Source organism: Mauremys mutica, chromosome 8 (assembly GCF_020497125.1).
Source record: "Mauremys mutica isolate MM-2020 ecotype Southern chromosome 8, ASM2049712v1, whole genome shotgun sequence".
Classification (NCBI taxonomy): domain Eukaryota; kingdom Metazoa; phylum Chordata; order Testudines; family Geoemydidae; genus Mauremys; species Mauremys mutica.
In genome coordinates, this window is record NC_059079.1 from 104,637,216 (window position 1) to 104,649,868 (window position 12,653).

The 12,653-nt window shown below is 45.4% G+C and overlaps 1 protein-coding gene across 1 annotated transcript; it reads right to left on the reverse strand.

The window, feature by feature from the left end:
• Positions 1 to 240: 240 nt before the first annotated feature.
• On the reverse strand, positions 241 to 7,657 carry RPS14 (ribosomal protein S14). Its single transcript, XM_045028588.1, has 5 exons — positions 7,520 to 7,657; positions 4,469 to 4,619; positions 2,847 to 3,008; positions 1,585 to 1,661; positions 241 to 351 (listed from the first exon to the last, which is right to left on the reverse strand). The coding sequence occupies exons 2-5, from the start codon at positions 4,615 to 4,617 to the stop codon at positions 284 to 286; spliced, it is 456 nt and encodes a 151-aa protein (XP_044884523.1). The 5' UTR covers positions 4,618 to 4,619; positions 7,520 to 7,657; the 3' UTR covers positions 241 to 283.
• Positions 7,658 to 12,653: the final 4,996 nt, after the last annotated feature.

Here is a 12,653-nt window from a genome sequence, read left to right on the forward strand (position 1 = left end):
TTTATACACAAATACGGCACCCCTAGTGTAGCTGTGTGAACAGGAGCCCTACAACATAAACAGGACACCTATCTTCCGAGATCAAGCTATTTGTGTATGTAATTCAGACTTCTGAATGTTTCCATGAAAACAAGATATTACAACCACCGGGCTTTCAAATGACAACCAAAGGACGCACAACACCGAACGCTAGCCTTCTGATCAGAGCTTGTGTTAAGAGAACACGAATGAGAACAGAAATTTCGCTGAGAGATTTAATGATGAAACAAAAGCCAGCCACGGTTTACAGACGACGACCCCGGCGACCACCCTTTCTGCGAGTGCTGTCAGAGGGGATGGGGGTGACATCCTCTGTGGAAAGAAAGTTACACATTACCATTCATGACAGCAGGTTGCTTCAAGCAGCTTTCCAAGGTACAGAAAATGAACCATCCAAGTCCCTGCCAGACACCACCCATCCACTACCCCAGACCTCAGCAGTGAAGAACTGCATTGGCTTCACGTGCTAATAATGTATCCTCACACAATGACCGACCTTTAGTAGGATCTAGCATTAACGATAAGAGGATTTAGTATAAAAGGCAAAATATTTTTTTACTCCGCTTTGAGTGCGCAAGGGGCTTTATAATGCCAAATCAACATTTGCTTCCCAACAGCCACCTCTCCTCACACAAAACCCAAGCCTTTCTTGCAAGGAGCAGGAAACCCCCCAACACCCCTACTTCCTCTCAGGAGGCGGCCTGGGAAATGATGTGCAGGAGGTACAATATTTCACTTGCGCGTTGACTCGCGTGTGGCAGGTTTCCACATTTGTAACATTTAGAATATGGAAAATCCACACTGAAATGGCGCATCACAGGAAACTACAGACTGCAGGTCACATAACTTCCACAGCAGCAACAGGCAGCCCCTGATTGCAAGACAAGCTCCTACAGGAGATCGATGTACACCATAGTCCTTCCATGGGTTTCTTTGAACACTGAGAAGGCATTCTCAGCAGCACCTTTTGGGACTTTCACCCCAGTAAATCATGGCCAGTGATGTTCCAGCTACTGCAAAACGTCAGTGACTCTAAACCAGAGGCCCATCACTATCTTGCTATACAATTTGCACTTAGTTACCAATCCTTAGCCCATACTGAAAACTCATGCCACTTGCTGATGGGTTCTTATTTAATTTGAAAGTGCTCCAGTTCCTCTAGGAACATACATATCAAATTAAAGGAAACTCAGCACCCTCAGGCAAAAAGCACAAGTGACCAGGTGGATTTCAATATGTCTGATGGTCAAGCTTGGGTTCTGTAGGACCAACAGGGAATAAATCTCAGAACTGGCCATCATGTAACTTAGGGTATTAAATAACAACAGATGCATCTGCACAGAGTTCTTTTGGTGACAGGGTTTCGAAGCAGGAACCAGGGCTTTGGGGCTGCGCTCTGGCTCTGCTCCAGCTCCAGGCAAAAACCTGCAGCTCCACTGCTCCGGAGCTGCTCTGCACTCCAGGCTCCGCTCCAGAGCCCTGCAGGGAACAGATACTAATTTCCCTTTATTTATCTAAAATACCCCATCTGCACACCACACTTACCAATGCGCCCAATCTTCATTCCAGAACGAGCGAGAGCTCTGAGGGCTGACTGGGCACCAGGTCCAGGAGTCTTGGTCCTGGACATGATAAAACAGGCAACAGATCAGGTCAGAGAAGCATTCACCAAACAGCTGAAGCTGAATACACTCCGTTCCCAAGGAAACAACATGCTGCGTAAGTCATTTTATCCTTTACCCCGAATTTGAAAATGCTGGAAGTCTTATGAGATGCGCCCCTTTTTGTCTAACCCATGTATATGGCAAGAACAGTAACAGTCAGCAGAATATACTTCAATGCAATTCTGAATATACATGGTAATTGCACCCCTGACAAGGGGGCAGAAGAGCTGTCAAAGTTCAATATCAAACATGATCTTTCCTGCCATTACACAGAGACAATAGTGGATTCCCTTCCAAGTACAACATGAAACATATAACGTCTGCATCTGTAACTTCCACTCCATGCATCTGAAGAAGTGAGGTTTTCTACCCACGAAAGCTTATGCCCAAATAAATCAGTTAGTCTTTAAGGTGCTGCCAGACTCCTCGTTGTTTTTGTGACTACAGACTAACACGGCTACCCCGATACTTGACAACATAAAACAAGAGTCCCATAAGCCTGCTAAAAAAGCGGTGGAGATATATTTGAGGAAAAAACAGATTCCTGTAACCCACCCATGCCAGGTGTTTATCTTGTGAATCCATTTGTAATTAGATGATCTCATTACTATGTAGAATGACCCATACCTTCCCAATCAAACTAGTTCTTAACATATCAATTAAAACACAGCCCATTATAAGCATGACTCCTTCAGGTCAGAGCTGAACTGAACTAATGTTAGTCATGTGAATATTATCTCCATGGGTCAGTGGACCAGGGCTTTCACATGTTTCACCAACTGAAAATGTACACCTCTAAACATGGAGTTGTTTCTGCTAACAGAACAAGCCCCACCTGCACACAAAAAATGCATCAAGTTTGCAAAGATGCATGGAATAAAATAATGCTAGAGCACGTTTGAGATACAAGTTCTCTCACTGCTGCCCTCAATAGCAGTGTTGTAGAAGAACAGCTGCCCATATTAAAATTGTGATAGCAACAACTGAAGTGAGATTGTAGGATTGTGTGAAAACTGCAAGACTTTATTTCACTTTGGGCTGCCTGATGAGCATAACCTAGCATTCAACCACCAACAGGACCCAAGCACTACCTCACCGCTGCACAACATTTATGTATGTCAAAGCAGAGCCTGCCACACACACCTATTTCCACCTGTAGCTCGCAGCTTGATGTGAAGCGCAGTGATGCCCAGCTCCTTGCACCGCTGGGCAACATCCTGAGCTGCCAACATAGCAGCATAGGGTGAAGACTCGTCTCTGTCGGCCTTCACCTTCATACCACCAGTCACTCGGCAGATGGTTTCCCTGAAAAGACAATACCTCTTTGTACGGGGCCAAAAGCAATACTCAGAAAAGTGCCTGAACACAACCTGCAAGCCTTACAGAAGCAGGAGATTCAAATGACAAAATAATTTCATTTTACATATTTACCAGTTCATTAGTTGCCACGTGACAACCATTAATATGAATCCATCTTACTTTTTCTAAGGTCATTTCTGAAGGAAGCAAGGCCCTTTTTACATATAGAAATTGCACTGCTTTAATGTATAAATTACTAACAGAATTTGTTAAACTTGGACAAAGCCCTGTGTGGACACTTATTGTGTTTTAACAGTACTTTATTCCGGTTTATCATGTTTCTAACTGACTTATTCTAAACCAAAATAAGCATCTCCATACAGCCTTTTGAACAGGTTTAACTAACCATACAGCCTTTACACAGATCTAAATATATCAGTTTAAAAATCACACTAAGTCAGAGCAATGCAACTTTCTCATATAGATATGCCTTAATTCTTAGGTTTCATTCACTGATCAAAAACAGAAAATGGTGAAAGATGACCCACCAAGTTTCAATTAAAAACCCTGTTACAAGTCTTGTGTAGTGTGTCACCTGAGCACCAAAGTTTATAGATTAATAGATGTTAAGACCACAAGGGATCACACGGTCATCTAGTCTGACCTCCTGAATAACACAGGCCATAACATTCTGAGCATCAAGCCCAATGTCTTGTGATTGAACTAGATTATATATTTTGGAAAGATCTTTACTAAATAGCCAAGAAGGCAAATGGAAACGCCTGCTCCTGATATGGTAGATATTGTCAAGCAGTTTAAAGGTCATCTCTTTTGTAGCGAGGCAATGCTAATTCCCCTTTCTGTAAACACTTATTTCAACTCAGATGTACGTCTGGACATTTTATGTGATGGTAACTCCATGTGTTTTGTAAGCAGCAGCATTAGAAGTGTCGGGTATATATCCCCGTTGACTCCTTTTAATACTCAACTGCCTTCTGCTCAGAAGATTAGAGTGCAAAGACCCACATAGTTCAGTTCAAGAGCAACTTACATCAATTTAACTTAAGCTGATTCCTTACCTACTTAAACTAGAAGAAAACCCTGTATAGAAACCTTTATTTTGGTCTGAGTGGCTTATTTCAATATAGCTTAACTACAAATGTTTTTAAAGCAATTTCAATTAAACCAGTGCAACCTCTCCTGTAGCCAAGACCTAGAAGAGTCACTCAGATAGCAACTAGGTAAGTTCAACAGGTAAGTGTATGATATGATACTTCTCCACATATCCTGGGCACAGACTTTATCCTTAAGGATAAAGGTGAGTGAAAACAGCTTGAGTTATTGAACCAAAATAACTGTTACACATGCACAATTTAAATTTAAAAAATGTGTAAGGACGATACCAAGGGAAGGTAAGTAATATAGAGCTTTATATGGTATTAATGTCACCAACATTCAGTACTCACTTGCCAGAGAGATCAGTTACGTGGACAAAAGTGTCATTGAAGGAAGCGAAGATATGGCAGACGCCAAACACGTTTTCCCCTTCGGCAACCTGCGGTCCCAAGCTGATGACCTGCTCTTCCTTCTTCTCCTTACCCTTACGCGGTGCCATTTCTGAGAGGGGAAATAAGAGCGTGAGTTACATGCCGTCATGAAAAGGAGCAATGAAGATAGTTCTTTCTCTGGAATTACACAGGAGCCATGTGTCTCTGGTCCTTTATACTCCTATGAAGGGGAAGTTACTTTTTAAGGGTATTTAAATCAACACAATAGGCATTTTGCAGTTGAACTGGCTACTAATCAATACAGATGCAACATGCACCAATAATCTATTTGTTTGGACTACAGGACATTCCAGAGCCTGAAGAGGACCAGGCAACCCATTCATCAGTAAAACCAGCTCGTTTAACCCTTTGGAAGAGCATTAGGCTCACTTTTCACATTTTAGTATATTAAATAATCTGGAGATCAGCCTGGCTTTATTATATGCCATTGCCACTCAATCTCTCTGAAATTTTAACAGCAGCTCCATAAACATTGCCCACTGCTGCATTTCCACACAAGGCGTAACATGAAAGAGAGCCTGGACGGCAACTGTGCAATTAAAATCATCATGTGCATAATCAGCCCTCCAATCAGAAGCACTGGGTTCCATTCCCACTACTGCCACTGATCTGCTGTCTGATTTGGGGTACGGGCCTTCACCTTTCTGCCTTTGTTACCTGCCTACGATTGCCTCTTGCCCTAGATTGTAAACTCCATGGAGCAGGCACTGCCTCTCCCTATGTACATATGAAGTGCACTATAGGGCTTTAATCTGGGTGGAAGCCTTTATGCCCTATGATAATACAGATAAATAGAACCACTTTCATGGGGTCTCCAGTCTGTATGGTATTATTCTCATTTTACAGACTGGTTAATTAAGGCAGACAGATTTCTGACTTGCCTACAGTTAAGAGTTGGAAGCACAGCCAGGAATAGAATTCAGGAATCCTGACTCCCAGTCCTGTGTTTACCAGTAGCATCTCCAATACCTCCTTTAAACCCAAAACAAGTGTAGATGGGTGCAGGAAATCCTCTGTCCTAACAGAAAACTTTCAACTAACCTAGGCAACCTAAGTCTCTCTTTTCTGCCAACATTCAGACTAAGGAAACATACAAGAGTGAAGTGGTGACAGGATTCCCTGAATTGTTCATAGTGTGCGGAGCACATTTCAGATAAACTGTCTCATGATCACCTCCTCTCCCATTTACAATCAAATATCTACAGCCACAGCATGGAAAAATATTTAATATTTTTAGCATCTGGAAATGAAAAGAACATCAGCATTATGTGACCAATCAACAGACCACTTTGGGATGTGCACAGTACAGCAGTAAACTGCATCCACCTTCAGTTAGCGTGATGTTCCTCAGTAGATCATTAAGCATAACTTTGAAGGCACCCTAAAAAAATCCTGATGTGTTAAGACTAAACCACTTATCCTTTGTGTAGCAGCCCTCCTAGGTCTAAAATTGGTACACTGCTACCTCGATATAACACCACCCAATATGACACGAATTTGGATATAACGTGGTAAAGCAGTGCTGGGGGGGGCGGGGGGAGAGAGACAGGGATGCACACTCCAGTCAATCAAAGCAAGTTCAATAGAACACGATTTCACCTATAACGCGGTAAGATTTTTTGGCTCCCAAGAACAGCGTTATATCGAGGTAGAGGTGTATAAAACTTAGTTAATAAATTGGGGTTTCCTCAAGTTTAACTGAATGTAGTGATAACTATTGTCTGTCCCTAAAATATAATAGACGAGATTAGATTAAAAAAAAACAAGTTTATTCACAGTGTAAACCTATTAATATATGAAGTTATAGCAGGGATTAATTTGGCTTTAGCTATCTATCATATCTATTTGGCACAAATATCTGTGCCTAAAACAGTATGTGTGATTTATCTCCACCCCCACACCCCAATTTAACAAAAACCCAACAACACTGCAACTACAAAAAGCGACATAGAGTCCTGTAGCACCTTACAGACTAACAGATGTATTGGAGCATAAACTTTTGTGGTCAGCAGTGGTTCAAGGTTATGCTTAACGATCTACCGAGGAACATCACACTAACTGAAGGTGGATGCAGTTTAGTGCTGTACTGTGCACATCCCTACAGTTCAGCAGAGCTCTTTGCCCAGTCAAGTGTTTAATGAAGTGACTGACACATTTTGCATCCCCACTAATAAACGTCAAACACAACTGTGGCCCTCTCCCCTCCCTCCAGAGGGATTTCTGATTGTGAAGAGACACGTGAGTAACTGGGGTGCTTGGAAACCACTTGTGTGCGGCACTGGAGGGCATCTGTGCCCCACCCTGTATACACAGTGAACCTCAGCACCCCCTCCTCCTGTTCTGAGTCTACGAAAGGATCCCACTCCCCCTATCCCGCGATACAAGCCCCAAACCACACACAGGGCTGTTACCCTCCCTCCCCGCATCCCGCTTTGTAGAGACGCTCCTGCGAGCTTCTTCCCTCTAGGAAAGGGCTCCCCCCGCCCCGCACCAGCCCCCAGGCCGGGGGAAGCTGCCTCGAGCGGAGAGTGGTTCGGGCCCCTGGCCCGGGCCCACCCGCTGCATAATCGGGACGAAAAGATAAACCAAGCCTCCCACGGGCCCTTGTCCCCCCGCAAACCGCCGGGCGGCTCGGCCACTCCAGCTCCCACCAGCCTAGCGCCCCGCTCCCCCGGCCACCCGCCGGGCGGCTCGGCCACTCTAGCCGCCGGCTTCCCCGCGGCCTAGCGCCCCGCTCCCCCGGCCACCCGCCGGGCGGCTCGGCCACTCTAGCTGCCGGCTTCCCCGCGGCCTAGCGCCCCGCTCCCCCCCACCCGCCGGGCGGCCGCGCCGGCTCGATATCGGCGAGGAAGGGCCCGGGCAGGCTGGCGGCAGGCGGCAAAGGCCGCAGCGGGACGCACCCAGGGAGGATGGAAGCGGATGGCACCAAACCCGGGCCCGGCCACTTACTTGTGCGTCTCCTCGGGCACCCAACACCGGAAAGGAAGAGACAGGGGTCACGGGGGCAGAGGTCAGCATCACCCGGAAGTGCTCCCTCGACGGAGGGGGGTCAAGCTCCCCCATCCACCCAATCGGCGCCATTCTCTATAAAATCCAAACCCGCGCGCTGAGCGTTCTAGTCAGGCGCGTTGGATCGTGTTTAGCGATTTAATGATGAATAACACTTAGCTGTGTCTGAGGACGCGAGCGGTACCACCCCCAACATGGCGGCGCCCAGCGGGCTCGTACGTTACCCCGCACAAAGATGGCGGCGCCCTACTGGAAGGGGCTCTTGCCCCTCACAGCGATGGCGGAGTTCTCGTTCCGGCTTGGTGGCTGGTTCCAGTACGTCTGTGTGGTTTGCGGGTGAGCGAGGCGAGGGGTCCCCCATGTGTGAATCCCGGGGCGGGGCGGGCGCTCCCTCACGGGGGGGGGCTTTTGCTGGATGGAAATAAGGGCCCAACCGACGCGGGAAAGCAAGGGCCAGCGCTGTCCTGCCAGGGGGGTTTAGGGGCGCGCCATTTCCTGTGGGGCGGCAGGTATTGTTCTCTCCTGGTCATCTCTGCTGCCCTCACGTGGCCAATGCAATTAGCGCAAGCTTCAGTTCCATGTTTAAAATGGTTCTTAACCGTTTTAAAACAGGGGCTGGGTGGTCACCCTCTAAGGGACACCACAAAAATAGGTTTCAGAGTAGCAGCCGTGTTAGTCTGTATCCGCAAAAAAAACAGGAGTACTTGTGGCACCTTAAAGACTAACAAATTTATTTAAGCATGAGCTTTCTTTCCTCCTGCTAACGATAGCTCATCTCAATTGATTAGACTCTGCCTGTTGGTATGCATACTTCCACCTTTTCATGTTCTCTGTATGTATAAATATCCCCTGTCTGTGTGTTCCATTCTATGCATCCGAAGAAGTGAGCTGTAGCTCACGAAAGCTCATGCTTAAATAAATTTGTTAGTCTTTAAGGTGCCACAAGTACTCCTGTTTTTTTTTCACAAAAATAGGGGATGGGATGGTCCCTTTAAAATAAGGGCTGGGGGGTTTCCCTACCCTCACCTTAGCTACATACATGTATCGCCACCTACCCACTCACCATGGCTCATCAGTGGGGAGAACCCAGGACCAGGAGAGCTGAAAGCAGGATCTTTACCACTTGAGTTAAAGGGGTAAGTGCATTAGCTGGTAGCAGGAGTAGGCTCATATCTTTTTACAAAGACCAGCCAGTAGAAGGAGATACGTCATACACACTGAGGGCTGAGCAAGCTCAGGGTTTCCTACATGTAGCTAAGAGGCACATCCTTTCTCTCCCCATCCCCACCCCCCTGTGAAATTGCTCTCTATACAATCCTTAGGAATGTCCCTGAGATCTCACCCAATTTAATATTCAGAGAGATCCTCCATGGTCCAGTTCATATTATGGAAAATAATTCAATAGAAAATGCAAACTTCCCTATAGCTTTTTGGAACCATCCTATAAAATCGAGTAGCTAATTACATCTCTGCTATAGAAGGGTTCAAAAACCTACAGAAAGAAACTAATTTTCTAGTCCCTGTTATGAATTTTTAGATTAACTTGAACCAAATCCTATTACAATTCTATAGAACCCTACTGTTTTTATCACTATTAAATTCCATACGACTTTTCCATGAGGGCTAGGGACCTGAGAGAATGGCTAAGCATGCATGAAGAGGAGCGGGAACTATCAATCCCATTGCACAAGAACTAATAATGTATATTTTAAAATGTAACTTACAGAATGAGTCCAAAACTGTAAAGTCTACAATAGTGATACAGTATCAGAGGGGTAGCCGTGTTAGTCTGGATCTGTAAAAGCAGCAAAGTCTGTTAGTCTATAAGGTGCCACAGGACTCTTTGCTGCTTTTAATAGTGATACAGAAGAGTTTGGAAAATTTATAGGGCATGGGTTGAGGACTGAAAGAAGCATGGAGACTTAGAGCAAAGGCTGGTGGAGAAAACAAAGGTTCTAATGGGAGTGCAGAAAAAAATACAATATACTGGTTGTTGCAATCACAGGGCTAGCTGCACTTCTGTCCCCTTTTGGGGTCTCTAAGGGCACCCCTTCAGGTCCCTGAGGGTACTTCTGAGACCGTCACCGATCCAGAGTGGAATTCTGCAGTTCTCCCACTCTTAGACCACGCCTGGGGCTATAGTACCATGTAACCAGACTTACCCACAGGTACAACCGAGTTCCACACCTGAGGTTCTTCCCTTCAGGAGTCTGTGACCAGTGGTGGCTGTGGTGACCGGACAGCACTTAAATTGTTTAATTTTACCAGCAGACCCTGTAGAGAAAAGGATTTTAAAAACAGTTTGCACACGCATCTGTCTGACCTAAAGCCCTCCCAGCCTGTGATGATGGACCAGGTGGGTCTAGTTTCTTCAGATACTACAGCAGATGCTGGTCTCAATCTGAACAGCACCTCACAACCGTCTCAGCAGCTGTCCCCTTAGAGAGTGAGCGTTGCTTTTTAACCAACCAGAGCTCCTTTTGAGCCGCTGGTTCCCAGCCTTGCCCTGTGTGGCAAAACAAGCTTTATAACTTGGCTGGAACCAATAGGTAGAATCTTCGCAACTTCAATGGGAATGACACTCCCTAGGAGCAGGAAACAAAAAACTCACATGAAGGCTATTTTTGGCCCATCTGTTCTGAAGCTATTTCCACCAAGGGGGAAAATAAATAAAGAGGGAAAAAAATAAAAAAAAAAAAGCAACAAAAAAAACCACTAATGTCTCAAGCATTGTCTCTTAACAACCTTGAAGTGTTACCAGGGGTGGCTTATCTCAAGCAATTGTTTCACTTCTTTTTTCTTTTTCTTACAGCCTTCCTTATTAAACCAAACCAAAATACGCATACAGTAAACATCCCAATAACCAGGTCACATACAGTATTCACAACTTGTTACAGAGCACCCCCTGGCCCCCATCCACCACACCGGTCATGTCAACTTTAAGGCAATTGTATCGGCTGTATGAGTGCGCATCTTGTCCCTGTGGTATCCAGTGTTTGTCTTGCCTCAAGTCCTCTCTTCTATACAATTACCCTCCCATTTTTCAATTCAATGCACAATCTCCCCTTCTGGGATTTTGTTTGGTAATAATGGAATTATAATCCAATACTCCCGTCCTGAGCTTCTACCTGAGACTTGGCTTCGTTCAGGGTTTCCTCCTGCCAAGCCAATCAATTCCCAAAAGGAAATCTAGGCACAGGTCCGAGATGGGGCTTGAGCCCTCAAAGGTCCAATATCACCCTGTGATAGAGCACACTACACACAGGAGTCTGAGTAACTACAGTAACCAAGCCTGTCTGAGAGAAGAGAGAGAGAAAACCAGAGACTGCATTTCCTGCTTCCCTCAATTCGTTACCTAATTTTTTCAATTAGATTTTAAGCAGTTGGAGGCAGCGGCCTCTCAACCCTTTGAAGAGCTTGTGTCCTCCATGCTATCTCCTCAGTTGGAAGGTGTCTGTCCCTAAATTGTCACACTAGTCCATATACTAAGAACCCTCCTGGGTTGCTTGATAACATAACAATGGGCCCTTACACAGCATCACCCACAAAGGGGGAAAAAACACAAAAAACCTGCTTCCAGCCATCTGCTGCTAGCTGGGAGATGATGCTCCCTCCACACTGGTGGCAACTGGGTCTTGATCTGATGGGCCTTGGTTAATTTGCTTTGAAAGTATTAGCCCTGGAAAAGCCATAGTTGGACCCAGTTATTTGTTGCCTTGTGGGCCTTAGGGGGCCATGAGCTGCCCAAGTGTAAATTGGAGCAGCCCTGCGGCAGAGTCCTGGCCATCCTCCGAATGTAGAGCGGGAAGGTGTCTTAAAACTACCTCCCCTGCCCCCCCATCCTACATTCTTGTGCCAAGTGCAGGAAGCAAGAATCAGGCCAAGAAGCAGAAGTGTTGAAGGACGTATTTGGAATAAATTTAATACACACTGTGATTTAATCTAATTCAGGGACTATTTTACACCTAATTTATCTTTCAGGAGTACTGGTGGGAAGTGTTTACAACATAAAACAGCCGACCTGCCACGTTGCACTCAACTGGAAAGAGACATTCATTTTGCATTCATTTTAAGGGAGTGTTTTTTGTTTTGGTTTTTTTAAACAGGCTTTCTCCTGTTAGGATTTTGCTGTGTATTTCAATGGGACATTTTAAATCTCACTTAATTTTACGATATATACTTCATTCAAATTTTCACACCTCAACAGCCCTGGATAGATTTAGAAATGAAAGTGGGAAGTCCTGTTGGATAAGAAATCATTGCTTGCCTACTGCTGGTGGGCAGCCTTCCAGCTGCTATTTCTCTGATGAGGCATGTTTACTTTAACATCATCACTGTCATCTTGCATTGGACTCAGATTCTGAAATTAAAATTTTCAGGTGGCAAAGATTAGGAGGAGGTGGTGGGGAACCTGTCACAGCAAACTGGCAGGTACGAACCATCTTCATTCTCTGAGAGAGCACCCGTAGATGGACCATTTCACAAGACACAAGGATTCAGCCTGGATCAAGAGTCAATCAGGGTTGGTCTTGTTATTGATTTAAGGGTGATCTGCAAAGGACAAGTAACTGCGTTTATTCCCCTTTTCAGGCCTTTGTGATGGATGCATGAAAGGTTGTTTTTACATGTTTAATTTTTTCTAATAGAAGCTCCATAGTTGTCTTTCTGAGCAAACTCTCTGGACAACTGGAGATATCTATTTGTCTGTTGTTGTCTATGTATTGGCCAATTATCTTCAATAATCTTTGGTACCTAGACAGATAATTCTCCAGTTGTCCAAAGAGGATGATGGAGCTGTGAATAAGATCACCCCAGGAGCAGCCCATCATGAGAGACACTGAGAGCCTTGCAGCTCTCTTCTCCACTGACAGGGCAGCTCTCATTTTGGTGGTTTTGCGCCAGAGGGCTGGGGTGAGCTCGGCACACAGTGCCCGGATTTCAGCCTTTCACATCTGAAAGTTCTGCAGCCACCGCACGTCATCCCAAACCTGCATTACAATCCCACCAGTCTGTGCTTATTTCATGGGCCCAGAAGTGGCCCATGTGAAGCAGCTCCCCGAATGTCAGCTGCAAC

Excerpts from the sequence above, each read along its gene's own strand:
- RPS14 (XM_045028588.1), bottom strand. The coding sequence starts at position 4,617 with ATGGCACCGCGTAAGGGTAAGGAGAAGAAGGAAGAGCAGGTCATCAGC. Across the intron at positions 3,009-4,468 it reads GTAACTGATCTCTCTGGCAA|GGAAACCATCTGCCGAGTGA; the intron begins GTGAGTACTGAA and ends TTGTCTTTTCAG. Across the intron at positions 352-1,584 it reads AATGAAGATTGGGCGCATTG|AGGATGTCACCCCCATCCCC; the intron begins GTAAGTGTGGTG and ends TTCTTTCCACAG.